At 39.7% G+C, this 15,777-nt stretch overlaps 1 protein-coding gene across 1 annotated transcript in view; it reads right to left on the bottom strand.

The window, feature by feature from the left end:
* Window positions 1-1,600: 1,600 nt before the first annotated feature.
* The window catches only part of PDHX (pyruvate dehydrogenase complex component X), a 51,528-nt gene continuing 37,351 nt past the window's right edge, over window positions 1,601-15,777 (bottom strand). The window contains exons 9-11 of the mRNA XM_032227991.1: window positions 15,593-15,751; window positions 6,423-6,487; window positions 1,601-2,022 (exon numbers count right to left, since the gene is read on the bottom strand). Coding sequence (XP_032083882.1) covers window positions 1,758-2,022; window positions 6,423-6,487; window positions 15,593-15,751 — 489 coding nt within the window. The 3' untranslated portion in view covers window positions 1,601-1,757. The remainder of the gene's footprint in view (window positions 2,023-6,422; window positions 6,488-15,592; window positions 15,752-15,777) is intronic.

The following is a 15,777-nucleotide window of genomic DNA, read 5'->3' as shown; positions in this document are numbered from 1 at the left end:
GTACTATATTATCTCAATGTAGTTAGATAGCCAAGATGAAGCTACTTCAAATAGAGCTTGAATGTTTAAATTTAGCAGCAAATATGCAGGGACATATTGTATTTCATTAGTAACTATGTAATTATAAAGCTAAAAAACTCTCATGGCTATTTACTGAAAAGATTTATGAGGAAATTATTTCAGTAAATCTGGCAGTTGTGGATAGCAAAGCAATTTTGTATATACTTATCCAGAAGAGAATCCCATTAAGGTCAATGGGTCTCAATTCCAAATTCAGCAGATACAGAAGTTGAGTGGTAGATATTTCATAACTAGACTGAGGATGGGGTGAAGGTTGTCATAGTTTAATTAAATTTTGAATTCCATATGCAATGCCTTGAATATAAAAAATAAATACACCTTTTGAAATATGAACACAGTGAACATTCTGACAAGTTATATTTGGACAGCAAAAATATTTTCCACACTGAACAGCCTACCTAAAATTTAATTCTGAAAATTTATATTTTCTCAACAAAATATAATAACAATAACTTATATTTAAACATTCAAATACGGTTGAAAGATGTATGCTAATTTGAACTCTTAAAACTGTATTACTTTTGCATTTCAAAACATACAAATAGATTCAGATTTAAATACAAGCAGCAGCATTCCTGTTAGCCTGAAAGTTATACATAGAGATAAGAAGAATGGGTCCATGAAATTTGGGCAAGCTTTCTTTAAATGATGTCCCAAAGTTATGGCTTGAAGCACTGCCACGAGGAAAACCAATGTCACCAGTTCCAGTGCAAATAATTAAGTCCGGATTTTATTCTCAAACCATTGTTTTCGAAACTCACAATAATACATAATAATAAGAACTGTAAGTAGAAAACATGTTCAACAGGAATAGAATGTAGAATGTACTTTAAGATTAATGATTAACATTGTTTGGCAATTGAATTTTGGCACTCTGTATTTTCTTCTCATCACTCATAATATTTATCATTATTAGTCACTGTATTTATTGTATGCAGATAATTCTTCATATAGTCAGATTCCTATAGCTGAATCCTATTCTAACTGCTTTTTAAAAAATAAACAGCAACACTGTTGACTCAGATCAATTACATTTTGCCATCTCAATCTGGTTAGACCTAAAAGATGGTTGGTATTCAGCCTAGATAAAAGTTTAGCTTGAAGGAAAGATGATCTTCTTTCCTTTCAGTATTTTTTATACATCTATTCAATATTACCCAAGAGTTTTACATAGTATATAGGCAATACGCATTTACAGTGTTTCCCTGAAAATAAGACAGAGACTTATTCTCTTTTGACCTCCAAAATAAGGCCTTATTTTCGGAGAGGTCTTATTATTTTTGAGGTGCAGGAAGTAGCGAGTATGGTCACCTCATGGATGCTGCTGTGTTGCAATATTTTTGGGGAAGGATATTTTTAGTGCATGTGCTCAAATCCGATTGGGCTTATTATCTGGGGAGGTCTTATTTTTCGGGGGGAAAGGGTATATTAGAACACACTCTAAAATTACTCTGAACCAGTTTTGCAGATGTAACATGCATAACAGTATTTCAACATAAAAGTCAAGAGATCGAAATCATTAAACATCTTTTAAAGTTTATTTAAATAAATAAGCAGTTTAAGTTGTCCATGTCACACTATACATATTTTCCTAGCTTCTGTGTCTAGTTGCCTTTTATCTTCTTTCGGAATTCAGTTTAAATATTTTGCCAAACACAGGAAGAAATCTTGATCTTTTAATACAAAGCAAGACGGCCTGGATTCTCCAAGTTTGCCTTGAGTGTGTCTAAAAATTTAGAAGCTAGTTCATCATCTATCACTCGACCATCACTTGACAGGGTTATCGTTAGGAGCTGGTGTTGTTGAAGCTTCTCATTCCCATCTTCATCCTCTACAACAGTGAGTTCTGTCCGAGATCCTCCCACCGCTAAGATGCAGGCTTGAGGAGGCATTACCAGACCAATGAAACTGTTGATACCGAACTTTCCAAGATTTGATATGCTTTTGTTGGAAAAATGACAAGAAATAGAAAAATAAGACATTCTGGAAAAATAATTCTGAAACTGTTTAGTACAGGTAGGTAGAAATAAATATGTTGCAATGGTTAATTCTTGATTTTGAATTTGGTTTATAACAGAACAGTCAAATAGTTTCATTCGTCATCAACATGAGACTAGGGGTTCTTGGGGGTAAAAACTGGTTCAAATTCCATGTGATGAAACACGGCTATTGAATAATTAGCATAGCTGTTAAATTTTATTTGTTTAGTGTATGGCATCTACAGAATGTGAACAATACACTATAGGAGATAAAATATTAAATTAACATAAAACCATAAGAAGATCACCATAATATGAAGCCAGGAAGATAACCATCTAACTGCTTCTAGTGTGGCTGATATCATACCAGGGGTATGAAGTATAGACTACCTGCACAACGGCATACCCTGACAACATTTTTTCTTAACAAAGTGGCTATACATAGTGACCTAATTGGATATTGCATCCCTCATGGTCCAAAACTATGGAAGCAGCAATTAGATTACAACTGTTCTTTTAAGGACTCACTGAAAAAAAAAATGGGACACTGGATCCATATTTTGCAAGTAAACATAGAAGGCTCAAGTAGAAATAAATGTGAGTACCTAAGCAGACTGGCGATAGATAATATGATAGATTTTATAACACTATAAGAAATACATTTAGCTGACAAGGAACAGGTTAAAGCTGGTAAGTGCCAAACCAAAGGAGAGCCTTCTCAGTTGCAGCTCCGACGCTATGGAACAATCTCCCCGTGGAGATCCGCACCCTCACCACCGTTCAGGCCTTCCGCACAGCCCTCAAGATCTGGCTATCCCGTCAGGCCTGGGGATAAGACTTTACTCTTGCCCCTCCCGAATGTTGAATGAATGTTGTGTTTTTACCGCTAATTATTTTTACTCACATTTTCTTTTTGTGTTTTGTCCTGCACTCCCCTCCCCTATTATTGTAAGCCGCCCTGAGTCCCCTCAGGGAAAAGGGCGGCCTATAAATGTTTAATAAAACTAAACTAAAAAACTAAAAAACTTTATTGGCAAAGGCTTACCCATTCACACCTATTGTTTGACTGCTTAATATGGGACCTTTGAACATCAATGGGCTACAGGTGCCCCGCTGATTTTTAGATTATTTTATAGAAAACATGGCAAATGGCGAGACATAAACAAAAAACAACATTTTTTTTTCCAACAATATCCCAGGGCCACAGTCTTTCTCAGAGAACAAAATAATGATTGTAGCTTGATAAGCGGCGGTGGTAGAAAGCTCCCTGAAGGGATAATGGCAAACACTCAGTAGCATATCTTCTAGGAAATAGATGTTATGAAGTTAACTATGCCTGAACCCTAAACATGCTTCCACCTAGTAGATTGGGACTACTGATCAAATGACTCAACACAAAATATTCATACCAGAATGCGAACAAAGCAATAATTTCCCACACAATCGTTTGAAGATTTTGAAATGTACAGCTCACCAATATTGGATATTATATTGAACTCATATAAAATTATATGTTATTTTGAATGCATCTGATTTAAATTCTGACATGAGAGTTTAATACTGTTTTATACTGTTTCTTTGCAGGTTGAGCAAAAATAGTTTTGTTTACAATGTTATATTGTGGTTTTACAAAATTGGTGCATGATAAGGTGAGGAAAAATATCCATCAGGAGGACTTCAAGGTATCTGGAAGCAGTCATGCTTGTTCCATTGCAGCAGAATCAATATTAGGAAATATGATAAAATGGTATTGGCACTAAAATATGGTGAACCAATGAAATATGTTTCATTGTTTTTATGTAAGCATTCTGCAAATCTGTTTTATGATTTTCCCCATGCCAAGTAAGGTCCATCTTCTCTTATATAAACCGAACATGGCAATGCTAATAAAATGTGTTACTTTTTTTGACATTTTTTCAAAAATGCAATATTCTTGCATATCAAGATTTAGAGAATATGAACATATGAAACAAATGCAAAAAGTCCATATGTGCAGAAGTTCTCCTTTGGATGAACTTTTTTCCTAACACTTCATTCACACTAATTTCCCATTTTGAGTCAGTTTGGAAAGGGAATCAGATGCCTTTAGAAAAGGCTGCCTTCCTTTCTAAAGGGAAGACACACATAACTTGTTTCATTTTAACAACAGCCCAACACAATTTATCTCTTTAGGAAAGGTGATGATGGTTGATGCTGACAAAAGGAGTTTCTCCAGTTTTGTTACATTCCTTGTACTAGGCCAGTGATGGCGAACCTATGACACGCGTGTCAGTGCTGACACGCATAGCCATTTGGGGTGACACGCACAGGATTTCATGCGATTCATCCTCGGCTCCTGCACGGCCGCCGAGGATGAAAGAATCTGTGCTGGAGGAACAGGGGGGGGCGGGATGTGTGATCTCCCCCGCCCACACTCACTTACTGTATCGCCGCCGCCCCTTTCTGAGCGCAGGGGCTGCTGGTAAGGCGTGCGTGCAGTGCGCACACACGTCATCAGCGCGGCAAGGGAGGACCCGCAGGAGAGGAGCGCGGGAACAGTGCGCGCCTCTCTCCAGTCAGGCCGGCACAGAGAGTCTACTCCTGGGACTGTCGGTTACGACCGCACCACAGCAGGGAACAGCGGAGTGCCAACGGGAACTGTGAGCGCCATTAGCAGCAACTATTGGGGTGCCATGGACTTGTAATTGCCCACAATAACTGAGATAAGTGAGGGGGAGGTTGTGTTAGCTTGTTAGGCTAGTTAACCCCTAATTGGCTATCTATAATTCTATCTGCTGTCACTGGCCCACTGATGGAGCACCCAAAAAATAAAAAACAAAGGTTAAGTAAAGGGAGTGGTAGTGGCAGTGGCCGACCCTTTCAAGAGACATGGAGCGAGATGTATGGCATTATAGAAAAAAATGGCAGATCATTTTGCGTTCTATGTACTGAAACGGTAGTAAGCAGAACGTGGAATATAAATAGACATTTTGAAACTAATCATTCCCAGCTCTTGGAAAAAAGTGAGGATGAAAGGAGGGAATACATTTCCAGGAAGCTACACCTTTATAAGAGCCAATCTAACTCCATCCTTAAATTTATGAAAGGCTCTACAAATTTAAACTCTGCAAGTTTGAGCATTGCTCACTCCATAGCTCAGCATGCAAAAGCGCTTAACAAAGAAGTTACTAAGCAGGTATGTTAAATAATTTGTTTTTGGTTTATTAAATACAATTATATATTGCAATTATACATTTTTGTAGTTTAAACTATAAATTGAGCAAAATTATGTTTTTGTCGAAGTGACACACAACGCGAGTTATGCTCGATTTTTTGCCGATTTTTGACACACCACGCCAAAAAGGTTGCCCATCACTGTACTAGGCAGTTCTTTCTGTTACTCATGGTCACTTGAAAGTTTGCAGCTACTATCTTATTCAATAAAATAACTATTGATGGGCAATGGGGGAGGGATGATGTCTGTTCTCTTTAAGATCTCATCCTCAAGAAACCAACCAAGCATGAGAAGTAACAAAAGTGTGGGCTGGATGTGTTTTTCCATTCTTGCAATATAAGATATGTAGAAATATTTCCCTTTACCACTTCAACTATATGTACTGTATGAGGGCTCTGGAGAATTAAGGGTTAATTAAATTCATTACATTTACTCAAAATGCCTCCAGTTTGAAGCTAACCGGTTCCCAATTCAGTGATCTAAATGTCATTCCTCCAAGTTATACTAGTTCAACATAGTGTTATTTGAGATTCATGGAACTGATAAATGAAAATGCCAAGTCTTTTGGCTTCTCTTTAGGGTCAGCCTTAAAGGTGTTTTGACTTGCTTGCTTACTATCAGTGAATCATTTTCATGAATGTAACAATTCTAATAACTCCAAATTCAGTAACAGATTCCAAATTTTATAAAATAGCAGATATTATGATTTTATAATACACCTAGATAGAGCATTATTAAAGTTGCTGAATTACCATTGAAAGGCTATAGAATTAAATCCAAAAAACAACTCGACAGCAGCCCGAAAATAAAGCAGGAAAAACAGAAGAGAATGTAGCAGTACTTATTTATAAGTAACCCCCATTCATTACTTTTATTATATGTGTCTTCGTCATTGTTTTGTATTCCCCCTCCCTGATTTTATGTGAGCCGCCCTGAGTCCCCTCAGGTTAAAGGGCGGCCTACAAATATTAATAAAATCTCTAAAAAAAAAAAAAAAATCTCATCGTTCTGTTCACAGATCTTATAATGGAGATGGGATTATAAAACATAGACTTAAGAGATTTACAAAGAGTATCTCAAACATCTCCACCACCAACCCACACTCCACCAGGCCGCCGCCATTCTGTTCCGAAATGTATTTAAATTACCTCAAAGATCCTCCTTGGTATTCTTCGGGAAGTAACTTCCCATCTCTTGCTTTCTTTGCTAAAGCCTAAGGAAGTAAGATCCAAATATAAATTATTTTAAATAATCACAACTTTCAAAAAGTACATGCTTTTATGCACATTTGATTGGGTTGCTAATTATATAAGAAAATTCTGACAGATTCAGACAGTTGCTATAATCTGTAGTTAGAAGAACTCATATATTTGGATGTCCTGGGAAGGGGTTTCACATGTGAAAAAAGAACTGTAAGTAAAGCAGAGATATGGAGAGATTTCATGGAGATTTCTTAAATTGCTTTTTAAAATTCCACATATGTTGCCTTATGGAGAGCATATGTGGTTATCCACAATCCATCATTGTCTTGTTTACAGAATCTAAAAATTGAAAAGCAATTACTTTGCTATAACTATAAATTAACATTTTTATATTAACAGGAAATCCCACCAAATGTCAACAGAAATCATAGCAAATGTCATAGAAAAATGTAAGCCTTGCAGCAGGATTCAGAACAGACAGGTGAGAATAATTCAGTGTTAATTCATTTCCCGCAGGAGGCAATAAAACTCATGAAAAATCATGACGTGTTGTAATTTTATATACCATATTTAGATACTTCAGAATTAAACAATAGAACTACCTTCTGAATGCTTAAAAATAGGATAGTTATAGGAGATATTTTAAAGATTTAAATAAATGGCAATTAAAATTTATCTAGGTAAGTATTTCTTGAGCTTTTTCTCTCTCAGGACACTTTCCCACAGTATGGAGGGCTGCTAAGAGCTTTTGTTTGTATGAGTTATATTCATCATTATTTGCTATATTAAAATTTTTACTGCATTAGTTGCAGTACAACTTCTTACTATTGTTTGATGGAATTTTAATATTGTAATAGTTTTCAACATAGGCTGGCAAATAGTTTTTAATTTGTGGACCTATAAGCCAGAAATATTTTTGTTAGGTATATTATCAGAAAAATATGACAAAGGGAACATATATTTAATACTAGATGTTTTGATGGCAGTGAGAATGGTATTTGCACAACGCTGGAAAAATAAAGAAACTCCTACAGATGAAAATATAATTTAAAAAATATTAGATAATGTAGAAATGGATAGGTTAACATTCAAAATAAAGGATAAAGAGGATACATAATATTTTTCAACATGGAATTTGTTTTACCAATGATTACATAAAGAAGTAGAAATTATAAGTTGGAAGAATACCACTATTAAATATTATTATTATTATTGCTGTTGTTGTTATTCCTATTATTATGTATAAGTAAATTGACCCAGACAGTACATTTATGTATGTTTAAAAATGCATAAATAAAATTTAAAAAATATATATTTGTGTACCTCTGGATGGGTCTCAGACGACCATCCCCAGGGATCCTAGGGCCACACTTTTGTAACTGTTTTTAAATATCAACTAGACTAGATCAATTACATGATTGATTTCTTGAATATATTTTTTTCAAAATACATGAGCTGTGTATGTGAATTAATGGGAAACTGAATTTCTTAAAATGTGTTTCCTGAAGTAGCAAAGCAATGTATTTGTATTCGAAGAGAGTGCTAATCAACTGGAGTGGGCACAAGCAACTGGAATGGACACAAGCAATCTATTTAATACACCTTACGTCCAATACAAAATTGTACTCTTATCACAAATTATATAATGATCTAGTGTTCTTGTTGATAAAACAAACATATTTTTGCTTTGAAGGTTTATGTGGGAAGCAGACTAAATTTCTTTTTGCAGTTTCTGCAAAGGCACCATGACAAATATTGATCTCATCACAAACCCTTCCCTGAAAGCTATTCAGAAGTTAGGAAGGAGGCAGGTGATTTGTGGAGCCATGAGACTTAGATTCTCATTCTCAGATCATGCCAGACTAATCTTATTGCATTCTTTGACAAAGTGACAAAATTAGTGGACCAGAGGAATGCCGTCGATGTACCGTATATACTCGAGTATAAGCCGACCCGAATATAAGCCGAGGCACCTAATTTTACCCCAAAAAGCTGGAAAAGTTATTGACTCGAGTATAAGCCTAGGGTGGGAAATGCAGCAGCTACCGGTAAATTTCAAAAATAAAAATAGATATCAATAATGTTTTTGAATAAATAAATATTATTTATTTATAAATAAATAACTAGCTCTGTAAGTGGAAAAGAGGGTCAATAAAAACAATATGGTATCAACAATAACTTTAAATGTACAAAAACCTTAGCTCATTCAGCAACCAAGCTAAAACATAAGAGTTAAAATCCTTCAAAACTGGATTCCTCCTCATCATCTGTATGTCCAAACATACTTCAGCATTAGCTAGTGTGAGGTTATCAGCATAGACATTGTCATCATCACTGAGTTCGCAGTCATCACCATCAGAGCTGTCGTTCTCATACAAAGCGCTGTCTTCACTGCCATCCATAGCATTACTAATGCCACATTTCTTGAAGGCGCGTTGCACCATGTCCTCCGGAATCTCTTCCCATGCATCACGAACCCACTTTGCTATCAATTCTATGTCGGGCTTCATCAGATTTCCACCTTTTGTCAGTCGGGCTTGACCAGATGACATCCATTCATGCCACATCTTTCTCACACGGTCTTTAAAAGGTTTATTTAAACACACATCTAGCGGTTGCAATACAGATGTAAGCCCACCTGGAATAACGGCCAAAGTAACTTGAGAAGATTTTGCCATTTTTTTTATGTCATCAGATGTGTGGGCTCTGAACATATCCCAAACTAGCAATGATGGTTTTTTCTTTAAGGCTGCTCCTGGTCGTTCTTTCCAAATTTCTTCCAGCCATTTTTTTGTTCCGTCTTCATCCATCCAGCCTTTAATATGTGCGCGCACTGTAATTCGTGGTGGGAATTTGACCTTTTTAGGCAAGGTCTTTCTTTTAAAAATAATGACAGGCCGCAGCTTAGTTCCATTAGCCAAACATGACAGAACAACTGTGAAATGGTTTTTTTCATTTCCTGTGGTTCTGAGAAAAATAGTTTTGTCTCCCAAACTTGCCACAGTTCTGTTGCTTGGAAGATCAAAGGTCATAGGTGTTTCATCCATATTTCCAATATCTCCCAGGTCATAGTTATGGATCCTTCTTTGTTTTATGATGAACGAATGGAATGACATCACTTTTTCATCAAGGTCTTTTGGCAACTTCTGTGAAATCTTTGTTCTTTGCCGCAAACATAGGGAAAACCTATTCATGAAGCGGGTACACCATCCTGCTGACGCAACAAATTTTTCAATGCCTGGTGCTTTAAATTTGTCATCTTGTGCCATTTGAAGGGCACGTAAGCGAATTCCCATGCGTGTTACACAGTAACCATTTTGACGACACTCCATAACCCATTCATACAATTCAGTCTCTAGAGCCCCATATGAAGTTGTTAAACCACGTTGAGCTTTTTTTGACTTTGGAATCTTTTCCAAGTCAGCTTTCTTTTTCCGCCATTCCCTCACTTGTTTTTCATCAACACAAAATTCCCTACTTGCAATACTGTTATTGCTTTCTTCTGCTCTTGACACAACCTTAAGTTTGAAACCAGCTTCGAATGACCTGCGTTTTTGTTTTGGTCGAGGATTACCGGTAGAAGTACTGGGATCCATTTCTAACAGGATAAAAAAAAAAAAGACTTGTTCGGGTACCGTATCTTTTGAGGCCTAATGCAGGCTGATATTATAGAAAGTGATGACATGACTGTTTGCATAGAGCAGTCTGATTGGAACCCCCAAGGAATTTGTCTTAGGTGTACATAAATAAAATAAAATAAAATACATTCATCAAGAATCATAAGCTACAACACAGTGATAGTCTCTCTCTCTCTCTCTCTCTCTCTCTCTCTCTCTCACACACACACACACACACACACACAAATACACACACACTCCTCCTCTGGATTCAATGGGGTTTAGGAAATCTCCCACCCTCATACACTCCTTCTTTCTTTCTCTCTTCCCTCCTCTGGATTCAATGGGATTTTTAGAAAATCCCCACTCCTGTGCACACACTTCTTCTTTCTTTCTTTCTTCCCTCCTCTGGATTCAATGGGGTTTAGGAAATCTCCCACCCTCATACACTCCTTCTTTCTTTCTCTCTTCCCTCCTCTGGATTCAATGGGATTTTTAGAAAATCCCCACTCCTGTGCACACACTTCTTCTTTCTTTCTTTCTTCCCTCCTCTGGATTCAATGGGGTTTTTAGAAAATCCCCACTCCTGTGCACACACTTCTTCTTTCTTTCTTTCTTTTTCTTTCTTTCTTTCTTTCTTTCTTTCTTCTTTCTTTCTTTCTTTCTTTCTTTCTTTCTTTCTTTCTTTCTTTCTTTCTTTCTTCCCTCCTCTGGATTCAATGGGGTTTTTAGAAAATCCCCACTCCTGTGCACACACTTCTTCTTTCTTTCTTTCTTTCTTCCCTCCTCTGGATTCAATGGGGTTTTTAGAAAATCCCCACTCCTGTGCACACACTTCTTCTTTCTTTCTTTCTTTCTTCCCTCCTCTGGATTCAATGGGATTTTTAGAAAATCCACACTCCTGTGCACACACTCCCTCTTTCTTTCTCTCTTCTTTATAGCTAAATTTGATACCATTAAAAATTAAATAGGATTAAAATCTGTGGTTTATAATTTACCAGTTGTGTCCACCCCACTCCTTTCACCAGCGTTAGCCCGCTGCACCAAGGGGGGCACGTAAGAGGAAGGGGAAAATACAAGAGTGCACGCGGCAACCTCGACGTCTAAGTGGGCAAGTTCACAGCATGCGCGCCCGCACGTCTGAGACAGGGCATAAAAAGGGGAAAAAAGGCTGATTGGACCCAGCTCTGTTTGGGGCGCAGGCGTGGCGCGGCAGCAGTTTTTCAGGCTGCTCCCAGATGGGAAGGGAGGGGGATTGTAAACCCCTTCTACACCCTGGCTCCTCCTCTTCCAGAGTTCAGGCTCTCTTTCTTTCTTTCTTTTTTTCTTTCTTTGAAAGAGAAGCCCAAATTAGCCAAAGGGGGGAAAGCGAGCGAGCAAGGGACCCCAGGAAACTAGACTCGCTTGGCTGGACTACGTACGCTCCTTGGCTTAGTTGCTTTCCACGCGCCTGTTAATATATTCAAGGAAACAAACCACGGCAGTTTTCCCCAAGGGCAATGCCGAAGAGCAGAGCCCGGAGAAAAACCAAGGAAGTCACGGAGGGCATTTGCCACTTTCTCTAGAAGGTGATACGAGCTTCCCTTTCGAATGGGAAGAGACGGGGGGTTGGCTGGGCTCTTCCCAGCAGGAAAGGGGGTTGTTTGAAACATTGGGACCGGGGGAGGGGTTGGTTTTGTTTTGTTTTGAAAGGAAATCTCAACCTGTTACAATCGTCCTTCCCAAATGAGCCGAGGAGGACAGCGGTGAAAAGTTTTCTCCAACATTTAGGGGAAAGTCGCGAGCAGCATTGCCCTCACAACTGAGGGGAAAAAACCCGCCCTCTTCCCCTTCCAGGTTTTCTTTAAAAGCAGGCAGCGCTCCTTGGCCGCAGGGCTTCACAGGGACCTTTCCCCCTCCCACTGCTTCGCTCGCTCGCTCGCTTTCCCCCCTTTGGCTAATTTGGGCTTCTCTTTCAAAGAAAGAAAGAAAGAGAGCCCGAACTCTGGAGGAAAGAAAAGGAGCCAGGGTGTGGAAGGGGTTTACAATCCCCCTCCCTTCCCATCTGGGAGCAGCCTGAAAAAACTGCTGGGAGGTATGCGGTTCCTAGGTCAGCGGCCCCAAGGAAAGGAGAGGCTGAGCCACGGGAACGAAAAGAAAAAGGGAGGGGGAAAAAACCCGCCCTCTTCCCCTTCCAGGTTTTCTTTAAAAGCAGGCAGCGCTCCTTGGCCGCAGGGCTTCACAGGGACCTTTCCCCCTCCCACTGTTTCGCTCGCTCGCTCGCTTTCCCCCCTTTGGCTAATTTGGGCTTCTCTTTCAAAGAAAGAAAGAAAGAGAGCCCGAACTCTGGAAGAAAGAAAAGGAGCCAGGGTGTGGAAGGGGTTTACAATCCCCCTCCCTTCCCATCTGGGAGCAGCCTGAAAAAACTGCTGGGAGGTATGCGGTTCCTAGGTCAGCGGCGCGTGGGATCAAACTAGGAAGAAACTGGAGGTGGGGGGGAGCAGTTCGAGAGACTATGGAGAATATGGACTTCAGAGGCGGACCAGAAAGAGGTCCCGACAAAGATCCGAGGCTGAATTCGGCAGTGTTTATGGATCAGGGTCAGCCCCACCAGCTGGCGACAGGAGAGCAGAGAGGAGCGGACGGAGCAGAAGCAGCCCCAGGGCTCCGCTGCCGCTCCCCGCATTTTCTGGACAGGGATCCCTTGGAGAGGGGATTCCTTCCTGCGAGACCCCGTCCACAAAATGCAGGGAGCGGCAGCGGAGCCCCGGGGCTGCTTCTGCTGCGTCCGCTGGACTGTGGGGCTTGGAAGGGGGCGGGAAGAGCGGCGGGGTGGCGGTGGCCGGCGGTGGCAGGCTGGTTCGCCTCCTCCTCCTCCAACAGGCAACAGCACTGCCGGATCCAGTTGTAGACTCGAGTATAAGCCGAGGCGGCTTTTTTCAGCCCAAAAAGTGGGCTGAAAAACTCGGCTTATACTCGAGTATATACGGTAGTTTACTTGGACTTCAGTAAGGTATTTGATAACCTATTACTAGATAAAGTAGAAGAATGTGGGTTAGACATAGTAGTGGGTTCCGGATCCCGTTCCAACCGGTACGGTTGGAAAGGGCCCAGCGTTGCCCACATGGACGCGTGCGGGGGGGCGTGCATGCATCATACCTGCCTGTGACGCCTCCGCAACGCTCCAGCTGCTCAGTGGAGTATTACGCAGGCGCTGTACGCACTACGCACGTGCATAGAAGCGCTGAAGGCTTAAAGGAACAGGTAAGGAGCTCAGGCAGGCGGGTGGGCCCTCCGGAGCACCACACTGGAATGGTACCTGGTGCTCCGGGAAGGCTCCGGTAAGCCCGTACCAGGGCGTACTGCCTGCAACCCACCACTTGTTAGACAGCATCACCACCAGATGGATTCGTAACTGGCTGACCAAGCGCACTCAACGTGTAGTCCTCAAGGGAATTGCATCTACATGGAGGGAACTATGCAGTGGAGTACCCCAAGGCTCTGTTTTAGGCCAAGTACTCTTCAACATCTTCATCAATGATTTGGATGACATAATAAATGGGGAACTCATCAAATTTGCAGATGACACCAAGCTGACAGGAATAGCCAACACTCCAGAAGATAGGCTAAAGATACAGAAGGATCTTGACAAACTTGAACATTGGGTACTAGCTAATAAAATGAAATTCAATGATGAAAAGAGTAAGGTTCTACATTTAGGCAAGAAAAATGAAATGCACAGGGACAGTATAGATGGTACCTTGCTCAATAGTAGTAACTGTGAGAAGGATCTTGGAGTCCTAGTGGACAACCATTTAAATATGAGCCAGCAGTGTGCAGCAGCTGCCAAAAAAGCCAACACAATTCTAGGCTACATACACAGAGGGATAGAATCAAGATCACATGAAGTGTTAATACCACTTTATAATGCCTTGGTAAGGCCACACTTGGAATACTGCATTCAGTTTTGCTCGCCCCGATGTAGAAAAGATATGGAGACTCTAGGAAGAGTTCAGAGAATAGCAACAAAGATGATTAGGGGACTAGAGACTAAAACATATGAAAAGCGGTTGCAGGAACTGGATATGTCTAGTTTAATGAAAAGAAGGACCAGGGGAGACATGATAGCAGTATTCCAATATCTCAGGGGTTGCCACAAAGAAGAGGGAGTCAAACTATTCTCCAAGGCACCTGAGGGTAGAAAAAGAAGCAATGCGTGAAACTAATCAAGGAGAGAAGCAACTTAGAACTGAGGAGAAATTTCCTGATAGTTAGAACAATTAATCAGCGGAACAGCTTGCCTCCAGAAGTTGTGAATGCCCCAACACTGGAAGTCTTTAAGAAGATGTTGGGTAGCCATTTGTCTGAAACGGTATAGGGTTTCCTGCCTAGGCAGGAGGTTGGACTAGAAGACCTCCAAGGTCCCTTCCAACTCTGCTATTGTATTGTATTGTAGAGGTTTATCTCAAGAAAGACTGGTGACCATCTGCCATAAACAAATAAGTCTTATCATCATGAAATTAGAGGTATAAAGATGCAATGCCACAATTCACAATGTTTCATTTCAAAAGAGGGAAATTATTATGACTAATCCATTTTTCAATATTAAATCTTCTAAGGTCTTTTGTGAAATCTGCAAATTTACTGAAGTTTCCCCAAATCTCACAAGATATGTTTCCAAAAAGTATCCACAGTAATTTTTAATTCCATAAGACTACAAATGCTCTTCAGCCTAGCAAGAACCCGATAGGTGTTTTGAAAAAGCAAAGCCCAGTTTTCCTAGGTTGTTCCAAAGGTGTTTTTTTCAAGAGGCAACTGGACTTTCTTGTTTTTCTTTGAAGACGTTTAGCTTCTCATCCAAGAAGCCTCAGGCCCACCATTCCCCAGAGTTGAAGAAGCTTCTTGAATGAGAAGCGAAACATCTTCAAAAAAAACAAGAAAGTTTAGTTGCCCATTGAACCTTTCGAACAACCATGGCTTAGATGACTGAGAATCTCCATCCTTGATTATAAGTTTTAGAAAAATCTGCTAAAATATCTCACAGAATATTAAAAGGAATAGTCATATCTATATTCAGAAAATTAATCTTATTAATTTTAAATACAATGGTAATGAACTTATTATGCTAATATTTGACAATATAGGATGTCTATATATCTATTGACAATATAGGATGTCTATATAAAAATATCAAAATGGATGGCAGAGATAACAAACAGGGAGAGAGGTTCAGATGGTTTAGAGACGATTGGGCTATTTATAGTCTCTAATAGCCATGTACTAAGATGCACTAGATCAATGCCTCCTGAATCATAAATGAGTTATTGATAGGTTACTATGCCACAACAGTATACAGAGGTTATTGCCTTCTATTCAAGATTTGTGATCTTTGTAAAACAATCTTGTCCTCTTTCTTAAAGCCAGCCAAGAAGGCATAATCAAAGGAACAGCGGATGTTTTCTTAGAAACCATATAATTCAATTTTTGGTCTAAGAGAGGCCTGGGTATTTGAAGACACACCTCTGCAGAAGCAGCAATTTCCTGAATTCCCTTGGATGCAGCATCCTTTATGATAGGTGTAATAAAACCTTGGTCTGTTGCTGTAACTATAGAAATGTCTATCGATTGCAGCTGCTGGGGGCCTTCTCCATTCCAGGTCACGTTCACATCTGGCATTTGCTGGAAGAAACAGAGGGAGGCACAGA

This window comes from Thamnophis elegans, chromosome 1 (assembly GCF_009769535.1).
Source record: "Thamnophis elegans isolate rThaEle1 chromosome 1, rThaEle1.pri, whole genome shotgun sequence".
Classification (NCBI taxonomy): Eukaryota; Metazoa; Chordata; class Lepidosauria; order Squamata; family Colubridae; genus Thamnophis; species Thamnophis elegans.
Note: the sequence above shows the minus strand (reverse complement) of the source record. Positions and strands in the feature narration are given on the sequence as shown.